Genomic DNA, 22009 nt, shown 5'->3' with positions numbered 1-22009 from the left:
TCTTGCAGTCCAGGAACCCATAGAACAGCGCAAAACTTGACTCCCATCGTCCCGTCCCGCTCTGCTTGAAAGTCAAGATACCAACCTGCCGCCGATGACTTACATCGCGATGGAAGTTGAGTGTTGTCAAAATAGCCAATCATGGCGCGACAGACATGGTTGAAACAACGCGACTACCGCGTTCTTGGACACGCAATTGATTGGTTGAATAACATATGCATGTTTCCAAGGCGTGGCAGAGTGACCATCTCCACAATCTAGAAGCGCTATCGATAAACACCCGATGCATGGGATGTACTTCTAAGATACTTGCGTTCAAGATGTGGGAGGCCTGAACTGAAGGATTAACCGAACATTGAAGGAGTGGACCTGATGGACGTGGCGAGATTCAAAATAGGAAGCATCTGCATTGAAAGAGTTTGCAGCTGGTCTCGCGAGTGGTTGTTGATCCCGAGGCCAGCAAAGTACTCTCCAAGTACGATGCCATCGTGCCCTCGCGGCAGATCTGCAGCAACAAGGATAGCGGCAGAACAAACCACGGTGAGCCAACCAATCATGAAACGATCGCAACGCGTTGTCGGTCAGTCATACAACGTCCAGTCCAACGCGAACAAGTATGGACACCTCGATCTAGACACGACCAGGGTGATTTGAGTTCTGAGTCATCGACAGCCAGTCGTCGCTGGCAGAGGGTGACCATCTCGCGATAGGACCAATGCACGAACCTGCAGCCGGCAGAGACGCTAGAGCAAGATAATGGAGTTGGGAAAGGGGAATTTCCATTTTTCTCTTTTCCTTTGAAGCCAAAAAAGAACGAGGCTGATCTCAGGGTCCGTAGCGAGACAGATAGAGACAGATACAGATATATCTCAACCACCCGGACCCGGCGCTCATGGCCTGACCCGATCCTTTTGTCCTTTTGATTCACTAACAAATTTGCCTGGCATTATTCTATAAATTGTTGACTTATCAGACCGTTATCATTGACTACTATCCTCATCTACTTGCTCTTTTCTCTATTGACTGTTGTTGTTTGAATAACACTCATCTCAACTTACAACAAAGACTCAACCTCGTCTTGGAGTAGAATATTGATATCACACCGTTTTACACCATCATCAACATTGACTGCGCCGGCACTTTGAGAGCACCAGCAGTTTTCAAATATAAGCGACGGATCTACGAGGCTAAAGTCCTCCGCGACATGCGATTACAATGGCGTCCTCAACAGAACAATTATTTCTCGCCATCTTGAGAAGTGACCACATTAAGGACTCTCTTCTTCCTCACCTCTCACGCAATGATCTCTGCAACATCCGCCAATCCTCATCGGCTTGCTGCAACCTCCTTACTAAGCGTATATTCACCCGCCTACACATCTCCTTCTCAGCCTCGACATTTACCAAGTCAGCTCGAGTGGCTGCTCTCGCTCGTATCGGCCATCATATTGAGCATCTTACCTTCTACTTCCCCCATTCGGACGCTACTTTCCTTCCTCCTCTCATTCATCCAGTTTCTGGTAACGAGATATGCTTCCTATATACTCCTCACACGAGCATGGGTTCTGTTCTCTCTCGGCCCAAGTACGCCAACGCTGAGCTTGGTGACATCCTTACGCAGCAGTACCCTCCTCTCTTCCATGCTGCCACCAATGTCCCTAGCTTTATCAACGCCATGCGCAGTCTGACCAACATGCGCCATCTGACTATCAGATGTCCTGGCCAGGATCCTAGAGAGCGATATCGCCGTGACATTGTCGACTATGCTCTTATCAGCTTGCGTATCTCCCTTGAGCGTGCTCCTCTAGAGAAGCTTCACAAGCTGTCCCTTTCTCAACTGCACCCTGCGGCTTTCAACTACCTTCGTCACGTCAACGGCTTTGGAACAGTCCCATCGGCTGGAAGACGCTGGCGCCAGATCAACAAGCTCTCCATCTCGGTGGATGCTTGGGACTTTTATGGAACATCGCCAGGTCGTGACCATTTGAAGATCTTGGACGAATACGTCCGCACATTTGCCCCCAACCTAGAGAAGTTCGCATTCACATGGCTTGGTCGCAAAGGGCCTTGCCCAGTTGCTCTGGCTTCTGACCCCCTCTTCTCACCGCCCCGTGCCTCCAAGAAACTTTTCCACGAGGTTACATCTCCTATGTCTCCATTACCTGAGACTCCTGGAAAGGGGGCTATTTACTTCCCAAAATTGCGATACCTTCAAGTTCGCAATGCTGTTATGAACGCCCCTCAGCTCAGCAACTTGATCAACTCACACCGTCCAACAGTCAAAGAATTCGACTTCGAGAGTGTCGTCCTTGCTGATAATGGTAACTGGGACGATGTCCTTGCGCCCATCGACACTGACGATTCCTGGTCTCGAAGCAACAGCATGGCCGCCCAATCAGAATACAGTCTTGTCACAAGCCCCAGCTCAGAACATCTTCCTAGCCCAAGTGCTGCTGTGACTGCCGCTAGTCGTGAGCTCTTGGACATGGACCTCGGTGGCTTCCCCTTCGGCGACATTGAAAACGAAGTCGTTGATGACCCTACTGGAGAGATCACTGCCAATGAACAGTTTTCTGCCCCTGTATATGAATCAGATGCCGGATTCAGCACAAAACTTAGAAAGAAACGTTCTCGTCGCCGCAGACGCAAGCATCGCAGCAGTGTTGAGGATGCCCCTGAAACACCGTCTCCCTCACCCAAGTCCTCCCAACACTCCCTATCACGCCGCCACAAGACCTCTCGTCCTCGACTCCAACCTTTTGTGGATGAACAAATCCTCCGTCCCTCAACTCCTGTCCCCAACATCACCGCCCCCATCTTGATCAGTGATCCCCAGCCCGTGCTGCTGCAACCCACAACTTATGACCCAACCGCAAGGAAGAATGCCAGTCGAGACCCGGATGAAGGCATTTCTCCCGTTCAGCGCAACATAGAGCAGGAAGAGGCCCACCGTCTTCTAGCTGAAGATGCTGTCGCGAGAGTGAGCGCCTTGCAAAAGGCCAAGGCCGCTGTCCTGTCCAAGCTGAGCCGCGAGTTCTGCCATAGCAAGAAACCTCGTGTCGGTGAAGCTAACGCATGTCGCTTTCTGGCAGGCCGGGATATTGGTACGGCATTTGGCCCCAGCATGGTCATGGAGGATCGAAGAGCACTGGAGAGTCGGAGTGTATTAGTACCCCTGATGTTCAGTCGCTCATGAAGTGAACGCAGTACGAGAAACATGAATGAAATGATGACGAGCTCCTGGAAATAGTGGGAAAACTTTTGTAATAACGATACCATGCCCTTCGTTTCTTCATGTATTTACTATTAGCATTTCTTTCCACTGAAAACGAATCATATGTTATGACCGATGCCTTCGTTGCCTCTCATCATAAGCATGCTTAATTATGAACTTTCCTTACTTATTGTCTCCATGGCCTTAATATACTCCGAGACTTCTTTCAGGCCCGTGAGTGTCAAGTTTCTCCTTCGCCCTTCAATGACTACAGTCGGCACGGCATCGATGTCCATACCTGTACTTCTGATCTTTTCTTTGGTATCCCTTTCACCTCTGGATTTATCTTCCACCAAGCTCTTTGCCACTCCCTCATCTATACCAGCCTCAACACATGCCTCGACCAACATATCGTCAGCACCGGGATGTCGGCCTTCCGCAAAGTACAACCTGAACACCGCGTCCACGAGCCTGTTCGCCACTTCAGCTCCCTGGGACTCCTGAACTTGTTGGATGACCCGATGTCCAGGAAATGAGTTACCAGTTGGTCCCGTAAAGGCTATGGGAAGTTTCAGTGGCTGCGCAAGTGAGAGCATGTGCTCTTCGAAGATTTTCTGGGCCTCTTGATTGTCATTATGCTTCTTGTGCAGGGCATATGCAGCTCGGTCCGGGATGGTTTCAGGACGGTTTGGATTGGGCTGATAAGATGCGAAATGGAGCTTGAAGGAGATGGAGGATGAAGAATTTGAGGAGCGGAACTGAGCCAGAGCCTCATCGAGTCTGTAAAACGTCAAACGGTTATTAGAGTAAAGGTGAGCCAATGAAGATGGAAGATGTACCTCCTCTTTCCAAGGTATGTCCTGAGATGAATTAGCCATGATTCTCCTTCTCTTGACAAGCCATCATACCAAGGACAAATGGTGTCCATGACGAAAGTGATTTGAGACTGATACATAATGAAATGCTACAGGAGGCGAATGAATATTGTATCTCTTGTATCTGGCACTCATTGAATGACCGGGATCGCTGGTATGTAAATGCGGGGAAATTGCAATGGGCCTCCGGATCTATAACGGAACGACTAATTCGAAAGAGTCCCCACGCGTAAGGTAAGTCTCACTCATGATGTATACATCTTTTCACATCGGACACAAGGAACCATTGGAACTATAAATGGGTATCTCGGAACATGGAATGTATCTCGCTGTACTTAGTCAAACGTCATCTTCGTACCTGTATGCTTTACAACCGCGCCCGTCAGTCTCGCAACAGATATATCCTCAGCCTCCTTGAGCGGCTTCGCAACCTCCCCATGAGCATCATTACTCTCCCGCACTGCGCCATTCGTTTGATCATACTTGCGCGGCGGAGGTCGACCTCGTGGGTTGCTGTCCTTGTCGGGAAGTGCCTTACGATCCTTGCCGAACCGCTTCTTGTACCGTACTTGGTCATCCTCGGCCAACTCCACCTTGAGCTCGCGACCCAGCATTCGGTTTACCCACCACTTGCGTGTCTTGAACTGCTTCTGCTGCGACTTGTCCTTCTCCTCCTCGTCCTTGAAATCGTCCTCTGTCTCGACTGCCTCTTTAATTTTGACGAAACCTTTGACGGCCCATGCAGCAGCATTGGGGTCCTGGAACTTAACCCAACCAAAGCCCTTGCACTTCCCAGTATCCTCGAAGGTCGCAACCTTGGCCCATTCGATCTCGCCGCACTTCTCAAAGTTTCTGTATAGGTCGTCCTCAGTTGTTTTGAAGCTCATATTACCCACGAAAATCTTGCGACTGGCATTGACATCCTGCTTTTGCTCCTTGCTGGTCTTTCCCTCATTGGCGTTCTCTTCAGTGGACTCAGGCTCCTTTTTGGGCCGACCCTCAAACGATGTCGCATCCTTGATGAGAAGTTTTCGACCATTAAGGTCACTCTCGGTAAGAGAGATAGCGGAGACTTTGGGACCGATTTCTGTAAAATCGACGTAGGCAAACCCTTTGTTTGCTGGCTTGACGCTCTTATCCCGGCCAGGTTCCTTGTTGGTTGGTAGCTTGACCCGAGTGATCATCTCTTCAGTGATGACGCCTCCGGAGTTATCGACGAGCCACTTGCGCAGCTCCATAGCCGTGACATGAAATGGCAAGTTGCCGATCCAGACACTGTGCTCTGACCGAACGGCTTTCTTATCCTTGCCATCTTTATCGCCCTTTTTCTCGTCATCGCTATCCTGTTTCGAAGGCAATGACTTGCCCTTCTTGAGCGCACGCTTTGCGCGCTTGGACGGGGGCTCGGGTGCGTCTACGTCGACTTCGATTTCTTCGAGTTCGATTTTGCGCTTGGAAGAGGATGCGGCGGCTTCAGACTCTGCCATCTCGGCAGCTTCTGTCGATTCGACCTTCTCAATTTCGATAGTCTTCTCGGGGTTCTCGGTCTTTGGTTCCGACCTAGGAGTTTTGGACTTCTTCTCTTTCTTTTCCTTTGTCGCCATTGTAGTGATGATGGTTGACAGACGAGTCTAAGGATAAAGTCACTAGAAATTTTCTGCCTGTTTTATTGCGATAAGAGATAAGAAACTCGGAGATGTGGGTCTGCCGCGCCGGACCCTTGAAAACCTGATTTCCTCCGATGGTGGGCCTGTCAGGTACCGATTGAATGCGTTGTCCGTTGTCCGTTGTCCGTTGTCCGTTGTCCGCCGCATTGGAAAAAAACCAGCCCCCGGAATTAGGGAGAAGTTTACAGATTGTTCAACAAGGGGAAAAGACTTTATTAGTGAGATTTTGGTGAGCACTGACCGGGAATCAACTTCTCAGCGCTATGCCAACCCTAAGCACCTTATGGTAAGCTCATTCAACCTCTGAAAAAGTGATGAGAAGGGCATACAAGGACAGTTGTTGAACTGTGCTGAAATGTGATACTGACAATGAGATAAAAAGCCATGTTACCAGTTTGACGATTTTTGGGCATTGATGCTTGTGGATGGGCGCAGTGGCATTTGGTGCCTGTGCACTATTGGGAAGTACGAAGGCAGCGATCTTCCAGGCTGATGCCATCACGGAGAATCTATAGTTTGCTAACTTGCCTGGTGATATCAGCATAGAAAGGTAAACAATTGAGGCTGGTGTCAAATATACGATTTTGCTCAAGTCGCATCTTGGCAAGCAAGACGAACAACTGGTAATCATGTTATTCACCGCCTGGACGGCACTAGTCTTCCAATATACCTAGCAACAGGGGTTTCGCTGTCTCAGAAACATCCCAAACATCCAATGGCAGAAGTTGTCAAGCAAAGTTGTCAGTGAATCATCCATGGAACTGAGCTTACCACAGGTACGGCCCTGTATAGGAGCTATTGCCAGCCGTGACTTCATCATAATTAGTATCATTTACCTGCGGCTCAACCATAAGCTATCATGATCATGCCAATATATCGACATCGTTGATAAGTAGGTGATTGATGAGAACATTCACGCCTGCAGCTCGTTGTTCCGGGGCCTGAGAGATACAGGCCCGACATACATCGCCGAGGCCGTCGCCGGCCGAAGCCTGGTGGTGGCGGCCGAATTAGGGAAAGGACCCGACCCGGCCCCGTCAGGACGGCCCGGGCTTAGTTAATCTTAACTTTGCCGTGGTGTTGATTGGTGGGTATGTCATGAAGAGACCCGGCGGATTTCTAATCCTATACCGCTTCTGACATATAAGCTGTGAAGAAAAATACTTGAATTGACGCTTAACGAAAATTTGCGAGAGTCATGACATAGAACTGTAGACCCGGCCAGCGCGGTGAAGGAAAATTAAAACCAACCAACAGCCACTTGAGCCCAAAAAGGTGCTAAATTAATACTGGGGACCATGAAGATGCCCCTCAACCTGTCCCTGTTCACGTGTGGCTACCAGGCCTGGGCGGCTTGCGACGGGGGCCTCAGGTGTGGCCGGAGCGAATGAGATGCCTCGTGACCCCCATCGACCTAGGCCCAGGCAAAATTCACTAGTCCCAGACAACGGACCAAAAACACTGGAACCTTGGAACTCTCCCTCATTGAAAGCCTGACCAACCCCAACTTCACCAGTCCCGTCCACCTCTTCATCCTCCTCCACCTTTTAAAACCCTCTTCTACGCCATTTACCCTCCGCCACGATTCCTTTATTTCACTTGACATATCGTATCGCTCGGTATAGCAATTCGGCCAAGCAAACGCTCCCATAATACATTCACAGCGCTTAACGCTGACTCTCGACCCATTTGTATTCTCGCAACCGGCGATAGAATTTGGAACTTTGGTTCTTGACGTCCAACACTAAAACCACCGCTGGTGTCTTAACGGCCAACACACAAACCCTCTTTATCGGCAAACATATTCGTCACCAATTTTGGCTTAGACAGCTTGCACTGTCTTTGAGTGATTTATTCATTCATTGATTGTTGAACAAGGATCGTTCCCGAGTCCCATCGGGTGCTTTTGGAACTTGCGACAACATGAACGTTCTGCTCTCGCCTCAGCCTCCTGTCTTCCCTCATCAACACGAAAACCCTCGTCTCTCCCCTCAGCGATCCCGTAAGTGCTCTCGTGCCTCAATCATTCCCCATTTGAGATGCGATAACTCACTCAACTCTTCCACCCTAACTGCTCTTCGCCACTAACACACTTAGTGCCTCCCTTTCACAGTATGGCCTCTCGAAAGCGGAAAGCTGACGAGGATGGTGATGAGACCATGTCACCCAGGAGTTCTCCTACCATCTCTGCTCGACCTCTAGCTCGACCATCGAAGAAAGTTCGATCCAACGAAGTCATCGGTCGACCTCTTGCACTTCCACGACTTCTCGAGACTCTTGATACTTCTCAACTAAGAACCGTCCTTGAGCGCATATGCGAAACCCATCCCGATATTGGTCATGAGGTTGTCTCACAAGCTCCTCGACCTTCAGTTCCGTCCGCCCTGCAAGTTTTGCAAGGTTACGAGGCCAAGTTGAAGGATGCTATTCCATACGGCGAAACTAGCCCGGAATACACCTACTATCGAATTAAAGAGCCGCTGGTTGCTTTGATTGACGCACTGTCTGACTTCACCCCTCAATTCCTCCCACCAAATGAAAACCAGCCTACCAAATCACTTGAATTCTTGGACGAGGCCACAAACATTATTCATAGACTTCCCAATTGGGAGCCGCAGACATACCGACACCATAAGGAAACTGCGTATGAGGAAATATCGAAGGCATGGGCACTCGTTATCAACGAGGCTGGCAAGAGGGCTGGTGGTTTTAATTTACATACTGGAGGATGGGACCAAATTTTGTCTCGACACAATGAACAATCCGGTGATCGTCTTGCCTCAGCAATCAACGCCATGTCCACGAGTGTTGGATGGATAGGCGCCAATGCAAACCCAGGAGCTGGAGGGCCCTCTGACCCTAATTCTATTCTCAACCAGCTCATGTCTGGTACCTATGGAGCTCCCGTTAGAGTTGGGCCCTGGTAGGGACAGTTGTGACCTGGAGCTCTCCAAGATAATGATTGCATATCGCGGCGCACCGGACGAGTCATCTTCGCACATATTACGACCAAATCATTACGACGACTTTCATTTGGCAGCATTGGCGGCATAGACTTGAGGCACCCATTTCTTTATTTTACGACAGGGTGGTCGGCGTTTTGCGTGCATTTTTTATATCCCTTTCCTTCACTTATGAACCAGTAGGGATTACTGTTATACGGATTGGTTGATTTCCCAAGCAACCCCGACAGCGCAGACAGACTGCGTGTGCCTGTATGTAGAAATTTGATATATATTTCGTTTGTTATCTTGACAGTCTTGGCAGAAAGCTTGCAGACCGTTCTCGACGAACCTCATTCAATGGTTTCTTGTGACGACCACCACTGGATACGTGTCGATGCAACCTGTTGATATTCCTGCATGTACTTTTTTCTGTCAGCCAAATATGTCACCCTGACCAGGACCTATCGTGGAGTAAATAGTATCCGTCTTTTAGATCCCGTGGAAATATGCAGACGACCCGGCTCTATTCCGTCCCTATCACTAAACCGAAAGGGAAAGACTGATAGCCGCATCTAGGTGACCTCAATGCATTGAATGAACGTTTATCAGATAAGGCAGCTGTTGAACCTAGGTTATTCAAGCTATATTGTCGTCAAGAGGAAACCTTTATAGCTAAAATGGTCCAAGACGAACACTATGTTATGTAAAGCAGGTAAGCCCTAATGGGTATTTGTATCCTAATTGCGTCTCGAGCTTCGTGTATTTACAACCCTCCAGTTTCAAGAAATGGCATTCCTCTTTGAGATGTTCTCACTGTGATCGAGATCCTTTTCTTGAGCTTGAAGCCGATAAACTTGGTATTAAAAATACTAAGTGTCACAAGCCTTAGGGAGTAAGAAAACTTCTGACCTTAACTTAAGATGCCAAAATTACTAGCAATCTAGTCCAAAGGCCACTGATTATATACTAAATCTTCTTGAATCTATACTAAATTTACCGTAATCCTTTTGTCATCATGTAGGATAGAAGTCTTGAGCTTTCTCGCTTCCCAAAGACAAGGTATCAAATCCATGATGGAGGTACTAAGGTCCAGGAACAAGAAGTTGCCTAAGTCATTTAATTTGAATAGACTCAAGGTAGCTCGAGACATGAGGGGCAATCGGGGTCCCTTCGACAATCTGGTTACAGTTGCACACAAGTCTTGGGAGTCGGCGGAGCACTCGTATAGAACAGGAATCCCGTACTAGGTTAGTACCTTCTGACGGGCTACCAACCTGACGAAGGTGCCTAAGCAGTGTCACGTGCTCTCCCGTCACTCTGAAGTGGAGGCGCGACTGCCTGGGTTGACCGTTAACGCGCTCTTGCTCATTAATCAATATCAAGCCCGCCACTGCTGGCGAAGTTTTGCCCTCAACTCTACTCCGTACCTTATACTGTCTCAATTTTGCTCTATTACTACGAACCCTCAATGCTGACACTTTCCGAGTTCTTCATGTGTACATAAATTTTGTTCTGTTTTCAAGCATTCACCATGCCTGCGTATGTCCCTAGACGTGTCGCGTTTAATGTTGTTACCACTAACGGTTTCCCCAGCCCAGGCGATCAGCACACTGCAGTGACGAATCCTTTCGAGGAGCCGCGTCTACGAGTCGCCGAATGGGCTGCCAAGGACATTGCAACTATCTCAGCGAAACTGGATAAACAACTTGGCCCCGAGTACATTTCTGCCCGTGCAGGTCCTGGTGGCACCAAAGTCCATTACCTAACTGCTGAGAAGTGTATCACCTTAGCGAATGAAGTTTTTGGCTTTAATGGATGGTCGTCCTCCATTCAAAACATTCAGGTTGACTTCGCCGACGAAAACCCTCAAACACAGCGTGTCAGTATCGGTTTATCGGTCATCGTCCGAATTACACTACGCGATGGCACCTACCATGAGGATATTGGATACGGATCCATCGAGAACGCAAAAGGAAAGGCAATGGCTTTCGAAAAGGCTAAGAAGGAGGGCACTACCGACGGATTGAAACGCGCCTTGAGGAGCTTTGGTAACGTCTTGGGCAACTGCATATACGACAAAGACTACGTGAAACAAGTCACCAAAATGAAAGCCGAGCCCGTTAAAAAGTTCGATCAAGACAATCTTCACCGCCACGCCGACTTCATCAAGCGTGATGTTGTAAGACAAGAACCCGCCGCTGCCGCTACTTCAGAGGCGCCCGCTGCGCCTGTGGTCAAGACAGAGCCGGTGCCGCCACTCCCTGTTGCAGAGTCATTTGACGATTATCTTGGAGGTATCTTGTCCTCCGATGGATTTGAGGAAATCGAGGCTGAATATCTGTAGAGCTTGACGAGGCAGACTTCTGTGTTCCAGAAGATGGCCACCCGGACGAAATTATGCTTTCAACATCAATCTTGGGCCAATCTGCAAATGAGAAACCCGCCAACAGAACAGCAGCCCAACAAATTCAGCAACAAACTGGCAGGTCGAATTCTACTGGACCTCCGAATCGAGCACCGCAAACTCCGATTCATGGACAGCAACGTCCAACCCCCCCCAATGGTGCAGCCACACTTTCCAATCGCCCACAAGGTGGACCTTCAGGACGAACAACTCCAAACCAGATCGGCAACCCTCGTCCACCACCCAATGGACCTCAAAACATGCCCGAAACCGTAGGGTTCTTCTCTGCAAAGGCCGTGAATCAACTGCCAGAATCCACTCTAGAAGGTTCGAGTAATGCTCGTCTTGCTTTGCCACAGGGGCAGCAGGCCTTCAACCCCAAGGCAGAAAGTCCATCTATTCGAAAAACCCCTGGTATCGACCACACTTCATCCAAACCTGTTGCAAGGAATGGCCAACATGTTGCTCCGACCAATAGTCAAGCAACAGTGGCACCTGCTACACGCTCTAACACGAATAGCTTTACCCCAGTGCGACCATCCATGTCCAGCTCCCAGAGCGCACGCGGAAATGTCATAAACCCCTCGCTCGATCAGACTCGTCGAATTGGCGCCCCTTCTGGTCCAGGCAGTCCACTCGCAAATAGGGGCAGCTATCGACCCCCGGCAATGAAACGACCTCCTCCAGCGGATGGGAGAACTGCACTAGCCGACCTCCCTGCTAACGGAAATGGAGGGACAGCACCAACTGTAGCAAGCGGATTGGAAGCAAAGCGACAGAAGACGGGATAGGCCTTTTGGGCCGGAGTTTGGGTTCAGACAGACAATGAATGGCATGATCGCTAGGCGTACCGGTGTCTTCAAGGGTTTGTGTTAGGAGCTCAGGTCTGGGATGTTTTTTTTTTAAAGGAATCAAATAATGAATGGAATGCAACTTGGGCTCTAGAATTAACTGTCAGATACCATTCCCTATCTGGAAATTACGATCCGACTTGGTGCGTTGTAAACAAGTATAAATGTCGAGTCATGCTGTTGAGAATGATATGACAGTCAACAAAAGCTGCTGCTCTGTGGAGTTTCTGGGACATATGTCTCTGGTCATCATTGGCGCGTTGTTATTTCATCTATCATCGTATTGTTACATGACTAAGCCGAGTTGATATACAAGTGCCTCATCCCGAAGACATTCGAGATGCTCTATTCAGGGTAGAGAAAGTGTTTCATATGTCTTTTGCTTTCAGGCCAGCTTAGCAAGTCCTGATTGAGCCTGTTTCACTGCATGTGGAAAGCCAAGCTTGCCCGCCATTTCTATACACTGCTTGTACTTCTTGCGAGCCAAGTCATTGTTGCCCAACATGGCTGCGACATCGCCCCAGTTACACAGAGCAACAGCGCAAGCCTCGTCGCATTCGTCTGTACGCTCGTCGCCACTAACATCCTTTGCATGCTTATAAGCGTTCTTGGCCCAGTTCTGCGCAGCTTCTAAGCACTCTTTTCGAGTGGCGGGCATGGCAGGGTCATGCAGCTCCTTAATCATCTCGGAGGGCTCGCTGGTAGGCGGAACAAATATGGGATGTTGGGCGAAACTGACAGCGAGGTTGTTCATAATGATGGGGCGGTGGCAGGGCGTTTCGCAAAGACGAAGAGCTTGGAAGAAAAGAGGGATCGCGAGATGGAACTGGTTCTTGCGCTCATAGTCACGACCCAAAGATTCCATAGCGCCACCCATTTGTTCTGGGCTTAGCCAGTCACCCTCTCCAGGCTTGATACCCTCCTCCTTGCGGCGACGGAATTCTTTTAAAGCGGTTTCAACAGCCCAAATGAGGTGCTTCTGAGAGTTGTCAGGGTCAAGAACGTGTTCGTCGGCGTATAGCTCTCCAAGTTTGATAGCAATCCCAACAGTCTTAGTAAGAAGACGTTGCCTCTTATGCCATAAGCTTTCGGGTACGAACTCCCCGTCAGTCGCTTCTTGCTCATTGGGAGAAGTGGTATCGTTCGCAACGTGGGTCGAAGAGGCCTCAGGCGTCTCGGATGCAGGCTTGACAAGTCTGCCGTCATCGTTGACTTTGCCTTCCTTGACGGACTGCTCCATAACCCGAATCCACCTGTTACAATCGGCAAGGATACCCTCAAGAACCTGCAAGCAGCCGCTGTAATTTCCGATCTTCTGCAGCCAGTGTGAAGTCTGGATACGAATACCAAGAACTTCGTCAGAGTAGGGATCTAGGCCATGCTCTGCGCATTGATCCATGGCGCGCTTGTAATACTTGAGAGCCAGTTCGGAATCGGGACTGATGTTGGTATAGTATAGAGCTCGTCGTAAAGAGTTTGCGATGGGCTTTGGGTATCTTGTGAATTGGTAGTGGTAGAAGTAGTTGAAGTAGAGGTAGACGGTGTATGCGCCAATGACTGACACCACGCCGAGGCTGATATCGTTACCATAAGGAAATGGCCAAGGGTGTGCTCTGGGACTCACATGAAGATTCCTAGTGTTGTTGCGCCTGGGCTCTGCCGGAACGCTGTCTTGATACCGGTTGGACTCATGGCGACTACAAGACTACGTAGGCCAGCAGCAAGAGCACGACCAGCGAATTGGCGGAATGTGATCTGTGGTTGTGTCGGTTGACTTTTCTTGGGCAACTGGTTCTTTCTGGCTTCAAGATCTCCATCGTGGCGATTATTTGACGAATTGCTTGTTTGGAATCGACGCTGGTCCGGCCGAAGGCCAACAACAGCGTAGAAGTTGACCGTGGATGTTCGTGACCGTAATTGGACGGATAACAGGCCGGAAGCCGGATGCTGCCAGCACCTCCGACGGAGGGGTCTCAGCGATGCAACTGCTGATACCGACATGGTAAGCCGGTTGACGAGTCTTCGGCGAGCGATGGCCGGGGATTCTTTTTGTGTGGTTGTGGTGGTGATGACAAGCCTAGAGATTGAAAAGCTGTAAGTGGATGCTAACATAGAGCTCATCATAATTGCGCACAGACCACTTCTCGGACGAATACTGGCCTGTGCGTTTCCAATCAATGAGATTCTTTAGTGGAGGGCAGCTTCGGAATCCGCTAAAACTGACTTGGCCGAGGCTTTTGGACGGGAAAGTTCAGGGTCGTCTTTGGTTTTGGCGGGGGAGGGGAGAGATTGCATATGACGGAATCTCGAGAAACATCCTAAAACTATTCAAACCTATTCCCTTATTACTCAGTCTTACACTGTAATCACAACTACAACCAAAATAATGGCTGGAAAGTTTGAACCTAAGGTTCCTGTGAACCTCGATCCCCCAAAGGACGACATCATCTCTCGAGAAGAGCTCGCTAAAGCCAACGGTACGGCCCGCCCCTCATGATGCTCAGCAAGGCATCATGCTGACTTTGACATAATCTTATATCTGGGACTTTTGAATTGGACATTGCTAACCTGAAAAAAGGTGCGGATGGAAACAAGTGTTACGTAGCCATCAAGGTATGATCTCCCATAGCAAGCAACTTGCTGTATGATCCATCTGATGCGAGCACGACTGATCGCGTCAAACACAGGGCAAGGTTTACGACGTTACCGGAAACAAGGCCTACCTTCCTGGAGCTTCCTACAACGGTAAATCTTCTAATTGCATATACTACAACATAGGATACCTAACTGTCACGACTAGTCTTTGCCGGTAAGGATGCCTCGAGAGCTCTCGGCAAGACTTCGACCAAGCCAGAGGACGCACGACCAGAGTGGCAGGATTTGGATGAGAAGGAAAAAGGCGTATTGAATGACTGGATCACTTTCTTTTCAAAGCGGTACAACGTCGTTGGTGTTGTTGAAGGTGCTACGAACTTGGACTGACTAGCTGAGTGCCCTCCGAGTACTCAAGTCAAGTTATAAAAGCTCCATCTTCATTCCAATCTATTCTTTTTGTGGACAATAAGCAGTGATTCGAATTTCTGATTCTCCGCCGCCATGAGCCCATGGAAGCTCCAAGGATCTATGCAGTATCTCGCTCAACGACTGGTCCTGTACTTTGGCCGACATGCTGAGAGACTGTCTCAAGACCGATGACACAAACGCTCACTTCTCTCGCTCAAGCCACAGTATGCCCTTGTATACTAAATCGAGACAAACCTGATCTTGGGCAGTAGATCCTCCGCTTTAAGTCCACCCCCTTACCGCTTTCATGTTTTGTCAACTTAGTACTCTCACACAAACAGCGTTACACAAAACGGGCCCGCAGCGCTTCTATCTTAATATTTACCATTTCGACCCATCCTTCCGTCTGTGGCGCTGTTTGGGGCCGGTTTGTAGCTTGTCTCTGGTCGGAGAAAAGCCAGGGGTGGCATCCACGCCTGACAACCCAGTTTCACACGAGTGTTGGTTTCTGGACAGATAGACTTGGACAGCGAAGCTTGAGCACTACGTGTCACATATGAGATCTTTGGTGACCAAACAGAGGTTAATGCATGCTTGGTTTACACGTGTGCTGTGCCTATAACTACCTCGGCGGTGATTTCTACTCCTGTATACGAACTGATTGGCAAAAATAGAGGCAATGGCGTTTAAAAACCCCACATTCACAGAAGGGGATGAACAAGATGAAATCCTCAGCCAACAGCACTCGTAAAACATTGATAACCCAAAACTCATAACTGATCGGAAGCCTTCAAACTTATCCGCCATGTCTTTGCAAAGACTGTTCCTGATTGTAGTTATGCTGTGTCTGAGATTCACTTGCCCGGCAAGTGATAGCACAGTTGTCACAAGGAACGCATTGTCTCCATGACTTGCGAAGGACCTTGACGCCAAAACATTGATGATTAGGGTCGTTGCGAGCAAAGTGGCAGTATGACTTGAGGCGGAGGGTCGAGTGATTGCATGCGAAGAGAAACTCTTCCCAATCGCACATTTTTGTTGTTGTGGCAATTGCCTTTGCCTTGACTGATCCTGATGTGATTAAGTTGTTTAGGCGAGCTTCGATATTAGGCAGTCAATACTTACAAGAGCTTCCCGAGTCGCAGCAAGGAGTCTGAATTGTGAGGTTCAACGTATGAGTAAGTGATTAATAAACTGAATCCGTAGATGGCAGCGAACAGACTTAGTGATAACGACTGATCAGTGGCAAACGCTGCACGTTTTATAGTAAGAGAGCCGACGCCGGCTTCAGAGTTCGTTCATTCAAGTATACTCTCCTATCGTTTCCCTCGTTTCCCCGGTTCCTGGATCATCCAGCTGTCGGGCAAGATACAAGGGTCTAGTCTTCATCATCCAATCGACTTCCAAAATATTTAAGGAATCGACCTATGCGATGGACTATCTGCAACCCAGGATGATATTAGCTGCACATTTTCCTTGCAGCGCTGAAAAGAGCTGGCTGCAGAGACAAAAAGTGATTATCCGAACGAGGGGTCAGTGAGGATCCGAGTCTCGTGTTACCCAGTGTGTCTCATGGGAGTTTGTTGGCGGAGTTTTCACCGCGCTTCTTCTGTTTCTTCTTTTTTTTTTTTAATATTTAAATTGAGCTGGAGAGCTTCTTTGGCGATAGCTGGAATGTCGTATCAATGAAGAAGCACCGTAATCTAAACATCGAACGAGAACCCGAATGCCACCTCTCACTTGAGAGTCGTGGGGTGTTGGAGTTTCGAATTGACCGAGGATTCAAGTTGAGAGGGACGGGCATATGTAATAGCCACTGGTGGTGCTGTTGTCTTTCTCAACCCAACGGGTCTCGACATGAGCTGGAGTATGGTCGACGATCCTCGCACGATATACATTCATCCTCCAACAGGTTATTACCGCCACTTACATTGAGCCAGATTATGAACGAATATCTTGAATCGTTTTCGTTCAGCCACATTCGGCCTCGAGGATTTTGATCCAGGATAAAGAGTGGGATTTTCGGCAAGATGCAGATATTACCAAGGCTAATGAAGAACCGCACGAATGCATGTGGCCAAATGGAGCTGGATCAAAATAAGTAGATGAGAGAAGAGACAACGGACCACATCGTCAGGTTACGAAGAATGGTGCTATCCAGAGGCAGATAAAGGCGTGCACCAGGTGCTATTGGGTATTCTCCTAGGGACTGTCCTAGAGAGGTATATGATTATGATAAGCTGAGTATTCCATAATAGAATATATCAACAATTGAGAATAATTGTCATAGTTTTGATGTGAAAAAGAGCTTGGCGCACTTGCAATAAGGGGCGTTTTCCGTAGGCTGACTATAAGCAACAACATACATCTGAGAATCAATGCTGTGCCGGGAAACTGTAGCGGCTGAGCTTTTATTCTTTGATTTTTTTTTTGGTGAGTCAGGACAGTCAGTTGTATAGTAAGCCGTATGCTCTAATTGTTGATGATGATACAAAATGACGGCAATAGTCGTGATCGTTTGTTTAGTCCTGATGATCGTGGGTGACACGGTAAGTAAACAGATACTGGTTCGAAGCGCCAAATTGTGAAAAAGAACACCGAATGGTCTTATACGGAGATGTTCTAGTCATATGCTGGCGACGTATCTAGACATATGATGATCCATTGCAAATTCAGCCGCATCATTAATTGATGGTTCGCAAAAACGCACTTTCTACTAAGTTTCGTCAGCGGGCGAACGCAGGTTGCCTCGCTGGATGCCTAGCATCTTGGGGGTTGAAAGAAGACTGCTGATTGGTTCAAATGCATCGCAAAGCCTCAAAGTGAGGCGGTTTGGGGAAGACAGAGTCGCTCATATCTCACCCAGAATTGTACTTTGCCAAATACAATACTTCCGGTCCTATTACTCTGTTTCATCACAGCGACTCTTCCCTCCTCTATTTCCCCATCATCCCCCCGCCACTTTCATCTTCATTTGCGCTTCTGCATCCATCCTCCTTTGCCTCCTGCCTTCTTCTAAGCCAACCCATAGATCTCAGTGCCTACCTACCCATGGCTCATACTACTTTGGTAGTGACACCCTGACGCGAAGCACAACACGACACGACATATACCTAATAGGTAGTCGACTATCACTAGTGTAGCTACCAACCAACTCGTTCAACCACTTGGGGATCTCTTTGGCTTCGACCTGTCTCCTTCAGACTCGGTGTTGACTTGACACAGACCTCACGCTAGTATCTGCCATCAGTCGTCCGACCTGGATCCCTTGTTGGACCCTGGACTCAACGCTTGTTTGCGCTGGACCCTGCTATTGACCTCAGCCTAATGTATGCTTTTTGATTCCTTTGATTCTTCTGGTTGCTGTGTTTCTACCCTGTGCCCTACCCAGTTCGATCGCCAGTGTTGGGTCGAGAACCTTGTTGTCCCCTCCAAAGTCGAATGACCTTTAGCCCTCCAGTCTATCGACTCGATCAGAACATGATGCACTGCTACAATATAACGGCTAACTCGAGGCCCTAGCCGCTCTTGAATCGCTGTGGCGTCTTTTGTTCATCTACTCGATCATCCCTGGGCTCTCCATTATTGCCACTATCGGTATTGCTCTGATATACAGTACGGCTCGACATTATCTATATTTATCGTATCCGTTCACTCTGATAGCAATATCGGCACTGAGCCCTCACAATGGACTCCTTTAGCTCTCCACAGGACCAGCGAGGCGGCGCCAATGTATCCCCACAGGCGGCTCAACAGCAGAGCTCGAACCTGGCTGCCCTGGGTCAGCAGAGACATCAGACCACGAACCCGTTTTGGCAAAACTGGGCTGGAGATGATCCCTGGAATCCTCTTGCCTTCGGTGCGCCTAATGATGGCCAGACCCGTTCGCAACTTATTGGATCTGCCAACTTTCAAACGTCATATCAAGACTATCGGAGCAAACCACTTTTGTCAGAATGTGATACCAACCCAGAGGATTCGGCTTACGGAAGCCGCTTGACTCATAGCATTGGTAACCCTTCTGCCTATGGCGAAGATATGGACCCTGATGTCCAAAATTTGGAACCTCAAAATGCGGATGCGCAGCTTGTCAACAGAAACTTAGAAACCCTTCAACTGCAGTGTCAACCAGCCACCAACGATGCTCACTTATATCAAGACCAATGGGTCCGACCTCATCCTCCCGCAAGCGTTGCAACGGCCCCGGTTGGTGGAGAACGACGTTGGATTTGTGGTGAATGCCAGAAACGATGCCGTACACGTTCCGAGCTAAGGTGAGCACATGGGTTTGACCTCTATTGATCACCCCTTTGCTAATAAAGTCTAGAAAACACGAATTAAAACATTCTCTTCCTTGGCACTGTGACGTTACAGGCTGCTCGCGTGAGAAAGGCTTCACTTCTAAGAACGATCTTGACAGACATAAGAGAACTGTACATAGCGACCGCACTGTTTCTGGTCGCACCTTTGTGTGTAATATTGGCAATTGTGCGAAGAAAAGTAAAGTCTGGCCAAGGGCAGACAACTTCCGGTCACATTTGCAGAGAATTCATGCAAAGACATATTCAGCCAATGACGACCTGTCTGAATATGTGCATCGGTATGCCTTTCCTCGCCCTTCCTTTTTAGCCTCATACTTTACCCTAGTACCCAGAGTTAGCTAATAAACTACAGTCCAGTTCCGTCACAAGATCTCGAGGGCGTGGGAGGGAGTGCTATGGCATATCTCCAGGCACAAGAACAGTTACCTGGTTTGGCCCATCCCTCAACAATTCTGTCCTTCCGTGTCTCGTATGGTGAACGACGGGCTTCACAACCCCAATCCGGTGCCAATAATCTTCCTCGAGGACCACCCTCTTTATCTTTTGATCGAGATGCATCAAGCCTTGCAACAGTACGAGAAGGTGACGAGAACTTCATTCACCCTGGCATTATCCATGGACGCAGTGCTCTGCCAACGAATCAATGGCCGGTATCCGCTTCTGAGGAGGATGCGCCGGGTGACGATGTCACCGCTTCTGAAGCTGAAGAGCCGGACGATGTTGCACTAGAAACTATGGACGGCGTGCAGCAAGGTGAAAGGACGACTACAGACGTCTCTCGCAATAGTGGAGACTCAGGAAGCCAACAGGCTGATGTCAGAATGGTTGACGCTGACGAAGCCCAACGAACTCCTAAAGCAATTCCCCTACACGAAAAAGAAAGTGAAAACCCCTCCGATGTGAGCCCAGAATCAGCATACGATGACCTTCTTGATAAAATACCCAAAGAACTTATCGCAAGCTATCTGAAGAAGCGGTTCGCAGGCCTCGGAGAGGAGGCTTCAAAACTAGATACAGTGAGCAGCAAGAGCCAAACACACCCTCACAAATGCCAGGATTGTGACAAAGTATTTCCTCGTCTGTGCGAGCTGAAGTAAGTGTTATTGGCCAACACGCTGAATACCTTAGCTTACAATTTCTATAGGAAGCACCAGAAGAGGCATTCAAAGCCATACGGTTGCACCTTTGCCGATTGTAAAAAGACATTTGGAAGCAAGAACGATTGGAAGAGACATGAAAGCATTCAGCATTACCAGCTTGAGACATGGATATGCGACTGTGCCAAGTCTGATTCTGCTGAATCTTGTGGCAAGGTTTGCTACCGCCGTGAGAGCTTCCGGAACCACCTTTCGAAGGAGCACGAGATTACAGATACTAGCAAGCTCGAAGAGAAAGTTGAAGGTTGTCGAAAGGGTCGTCACTGCGATGCTCACTTTTGGTGCGGCTTCTGTCAGGAAACTGTTGAGATTAAAGAGACGGACAACACCTGGGCGAAACGTTGCGATCACATCGACGACCATTTCTCTGGTCGTCGTGTACCCAAGAAAGACATCAGCGAGTGGATACATGAGAAGGATCACAGGATTGTCCCCTCGGCCCCCCAGGTAGATGAGTCTGGATCCTCATCTGGATCATCCCCATCTGACCCGATATCTCCTCAGAGCACTGTTTCAACAGAAAACAGTGGTGAAGATCGCCGAGGTCGAAAGAAGGATATGTATATGTGGACATGTGTGAGTAGAGCTCCGGCCCAAATGCCAATCACAACTAAACTGACTCACTCAAACAGTGTAATTGTGCTGTTGAAAACAGTTTCAGCAACAACACGTTGTGTTGCGAGTGCAACCAACGTTCGTGCAAGAATTGTACTTGGCACGCAATTCCATCTACAAGCGACAGTTAGCTTATTAAGTTCAGTGCGTCAATGTTATATTACAATCGGCGGATATTCCCTTTTCTGTTCTTACGATGCGAATGATATACCCCCGTCATGTGGCCAGGTTTGAATATTTACAATTTACGAAAGTCAGAGGGTCGTTTTTGCCTGGGAAGCACTTGTATTTATAATAGAATGAATTTGATCTTATCGTTGCCTTTTGTAGCTTCCAACAAGGCTAGGATGTGCAGAAATCAAGAGCATGTTGATGCTTCAATGCGCCCCCCAGTCATAGCAATGCTGTAGGCCCGACGGCGGTTAGGGCAATTATAAGCTGTCGGGCAACTTTACTCCTGATATATCACGAATTACTAGCGAGAGTCTGCTCCAGGATATTACCAAACAGCCCCTGTAGGATCAACAAAGTGAAGAAGAGAGGGGCATCGGCTAACTTCGAGTGCCGTCCGCATGCTCGAATAGTGCCCTGGTGCATACGACGTATTTCCACTTTAGTTGAACACCGACTGGCATGGCGCGGACTATTGTCTCAGTCTCAAGCCGCTCCAACAGGCGCCCCGGATAAGTTCCCGCGGCGTGATCAAGACCAGCCATGAGGTCCATGTGGATGAGATGTTTCGGAGCTGAACCCGACCCACGAGTTGCCTCGCCGGGCATCTATTCTATGTTTGCCACAGGAGCATCATGATTCATTGACGACAAAAGAAACTATAGGTATCGGAGGGGTCAGCCAAGCCACCGCTGTGAGTTTCTGGTAGTTGCTCATTTCCCCAGGAGCCGCGTTGGGTAGTCTACATCACTTGTCATGTTACACAAGGGACCACTAACATGGCCC

General features: G+C 48.8%; 8 protein-coding genes across 8 annotated transcripts; 5 read left to right on the top strand and 3 right to left on the bottom strand.

The window, feature by feature from the left end:
* Window positions 1–1215: 1215 nt before the first annotated feature.
* On the top strand, window positions 1216–3195 carry FOBCDRAFT_135164 (uncharacterized protein; the record flags this gene model as incomplete). The annotated part of the gene is made up of 1 exon (XM_031183888.2): window positions 1216–3195. The coding sequence occupies one exon, from the start codon at window positions 1216–1218 to the stop codon at window positions 3193–3195; it is 1980 nt and encodes a 659-aa protein (XP_031039530.2).
* A 183-nt stretch (window positions 3196–3378) lies between these two features.
* FOBCDRAFT_293098 (uncharacterized protein) lies at window positions 3379–5692 on the bottom strand (the record flags this gene model as incomplete). The annotated part of the gene is made up of 3 exons (XM_059611818.1): window positions 3379–4073; window positions 4122–4159; window positions 4447–5692. The coding sequence occupies 3 exons, from the start codon at window positions 5690–5692 to the stop codon at window positions 3384–3386; spliced, it is 1974 nt and encodes a 657-aa protein (XP_059464893.1). The 3' UTR covers window positions 3379–3383.
* A 1543-nt stretch (window positions 5693–7235) lies between these two features.
* Window positions 7236–9025, top strand: FOBCDRAFT_34712 (Cut8 six-helix bundle-domain-containing protein). Its single transcript, XM_031183881.3, has 2 exons — window positions 7236–7757; window positions 7853–9025. The coding sequence occupies exons 1-2, from the start codon at window positions 7679–7681 to the stop codon at window positions 8680–8682; spliced, it is 909 nt and encodes a 302-aa protein (XP_031039523.1). The 5' UTR covers window positions 7236–7678; the 3' UTR covers window positions 8683–9025.
* A 1041-nt stretch (window positions 9026–10066) lies between these two features.
* Window positions 10067–12049, top strand: FOBCDRAFT_34708 (uncharacterized protein). Its single transcript, XM_031183880.3, has 3 exons — window positions 10067–10239; window positions 10294–10994; window positions 11045–12049. The coding sequence occupies exons 1-3, from the start codon at window positions 10232–10234 to the stop codon at window positions 11893–11895; spliced, it is 1560 nt and encodes a 519-aa protein (XP_031039522.2). The 5' UTR covers window positions 10067–10231; the 3' UTR covers window positions 11896–12049.
* A 291-nt stretch (window positions 12050–12340) lies between these two features.
* FOBCDRAFT_136137 (uncharacterized protein) lies at window positions 12341–13956 on the bottom strand (the record flags this gene model as incomplete). The annotated part of the gene is made up of 2 exons (XM_059607948.1): window positions 12341–13626; window positions 13665–13956. 2 exons carry the CDS (start codon window positions 13954–13956, stop codon window positions 12341–12343), a joined length of 1578 nt encoding a protein of 525 aa, XP_059464892.1.
* Window positions 13957–14217: 261 nt separating this feature from the next.
* Window positions 14218–15023, top strand: FOBCDRAFT_34697 (cytochrome b5-like heme/steroid binding domain-containing protein). Its single transcript, XM_031183877.3, has 4 exons — window positions 14218–14432; window positions 14534–14568; window positions 14643–14700; window positions 14756–15023. Exons 1-4 carry the CDS (start codon window positions 14342–14344, stop codon window positions 14935–14937), a joined length of 366 nt encoding a protein of 121 aa, XP_031039519.1. The 5' UTR covers window positions 14218–14341; the 3' UTR covers window positions 14938–15023.
* A 650-nt stretch (window positions 15024–15673) lies between these two features.
* On the bottom strand, window positions 15674–16128 carry FOBCDRAFT_223142 (uncharacterized protein). The gene is made up of 2 exons (XM_059609627.1): window positions 16084–16128; window positions 15674–16029 (listed from the first exon to the last, which is right to left on the bottom strand). The coding sequence occupies exon 2, from the start codon at window positions 15989–15991 to the stop codon at window positions 15755–15757; it is 237 nt and encodes a 78-aa protein (XP_059467203.1). The 5' UTR covers window positions 15992–16029; window positions 16084–16128; the 3' UTR covers window positions 15674–15754.
* Window positions 16129–18645: 2517 nt separating this feature from the next.
* On the top strand, window positions 18646–21191 carry FOBCDRAFT_239899 (uncharacterized protein; the record flags this gene model as incomplete). Its single annotated transcript, XM_059610279.1, has 5 exons — window positions 18646–19232; window positions 19286–19558; window positions 19633–20373; window positions 20425–21013; window positions 21093–21191. The coding sequence occupies 5 exons, from the start codon at window positions 18646–18648 to the stop codon at window positions 21189–21191; spliced, it is 2289 nt and encodes a 762-aa protein (XP_059464891.1).
* Between the last annotated feature and the right edge of the window lie 818 nt (window positions 21192–22009).

This window comes from Fusarium oxysporum, chromosome V (assembly GCF_013085055.1).
Source record: "Fusarium oxysporum Fo47 chromosome V, complete sequence".
Lineage (NCBI taxonomy): Eukaryota > Fungi > Ascomycota > Sordariomycetes > Hypocreales > Nectriaceae > Fusarium > Fusarium oxysporum.
This window is presented reverse-complemented; position numbering and strand designations above follow the sequence as displayed.

Excerpts from the sequence above, each read along its gene's own strand:
- FOBCDRAFT_34712 (XM_031183881.3), top strand. The coding sequence starts at position 7,679 with ATGAACGTTCTGCTCTCGCCTCAGCCTCCTGTCTTCCCTCATCAACAC. Across the intron at positions 7,758-7,852 it reads TCTCTCCCCTCAGCGATCCC|TGCCTCCCTTTCACAGTATG; the intron begins GTAAGTGCTCTC and ends TAACACACTTAG.
- FOBCDRAFT_223142 (XM_059609627.1), bottom strand. The coding sequence starts at position 15,991 with ATGTGCGATTGGGAAGAGTTTCTCTTCGCATGCAATCACTCGACCCTC.
- FOBCDRAFT_34708 (XM_031183880.3), top strand. Across the intron at positions 10,995-11,044 it reads ATTTGACGATTATCTTGGAG|AGCTTGACGAGGCAGACTTC; the intron begins GTATCTTGTCCT and ends GAATATCTGTAG.
- FOBCDRAFT_34697 (XM_031183877.3), top strand. The coding sequence starts at position 14,342 with ATGGCTGGAAAGTTTGAACCTAAGGTTCCTGTGAACCTCGATCCCCCA. Across the intron at positions 14,433-14,533 it reads AGAGCTCGCTAAAGCCAACG|GTGCGGATGGAAACAAGTGT; the intron begins GTACGGCCCGCC and ends ACCTGAAAAAAG. Across the intron at positions 14,701-14,755 it reads TCCTGGAGCTTCCTACAACG|TCTTTGCCGGTAAGGATGCC; the intron begins GTAAATCTTCTA and ends TGTCACGACTAG.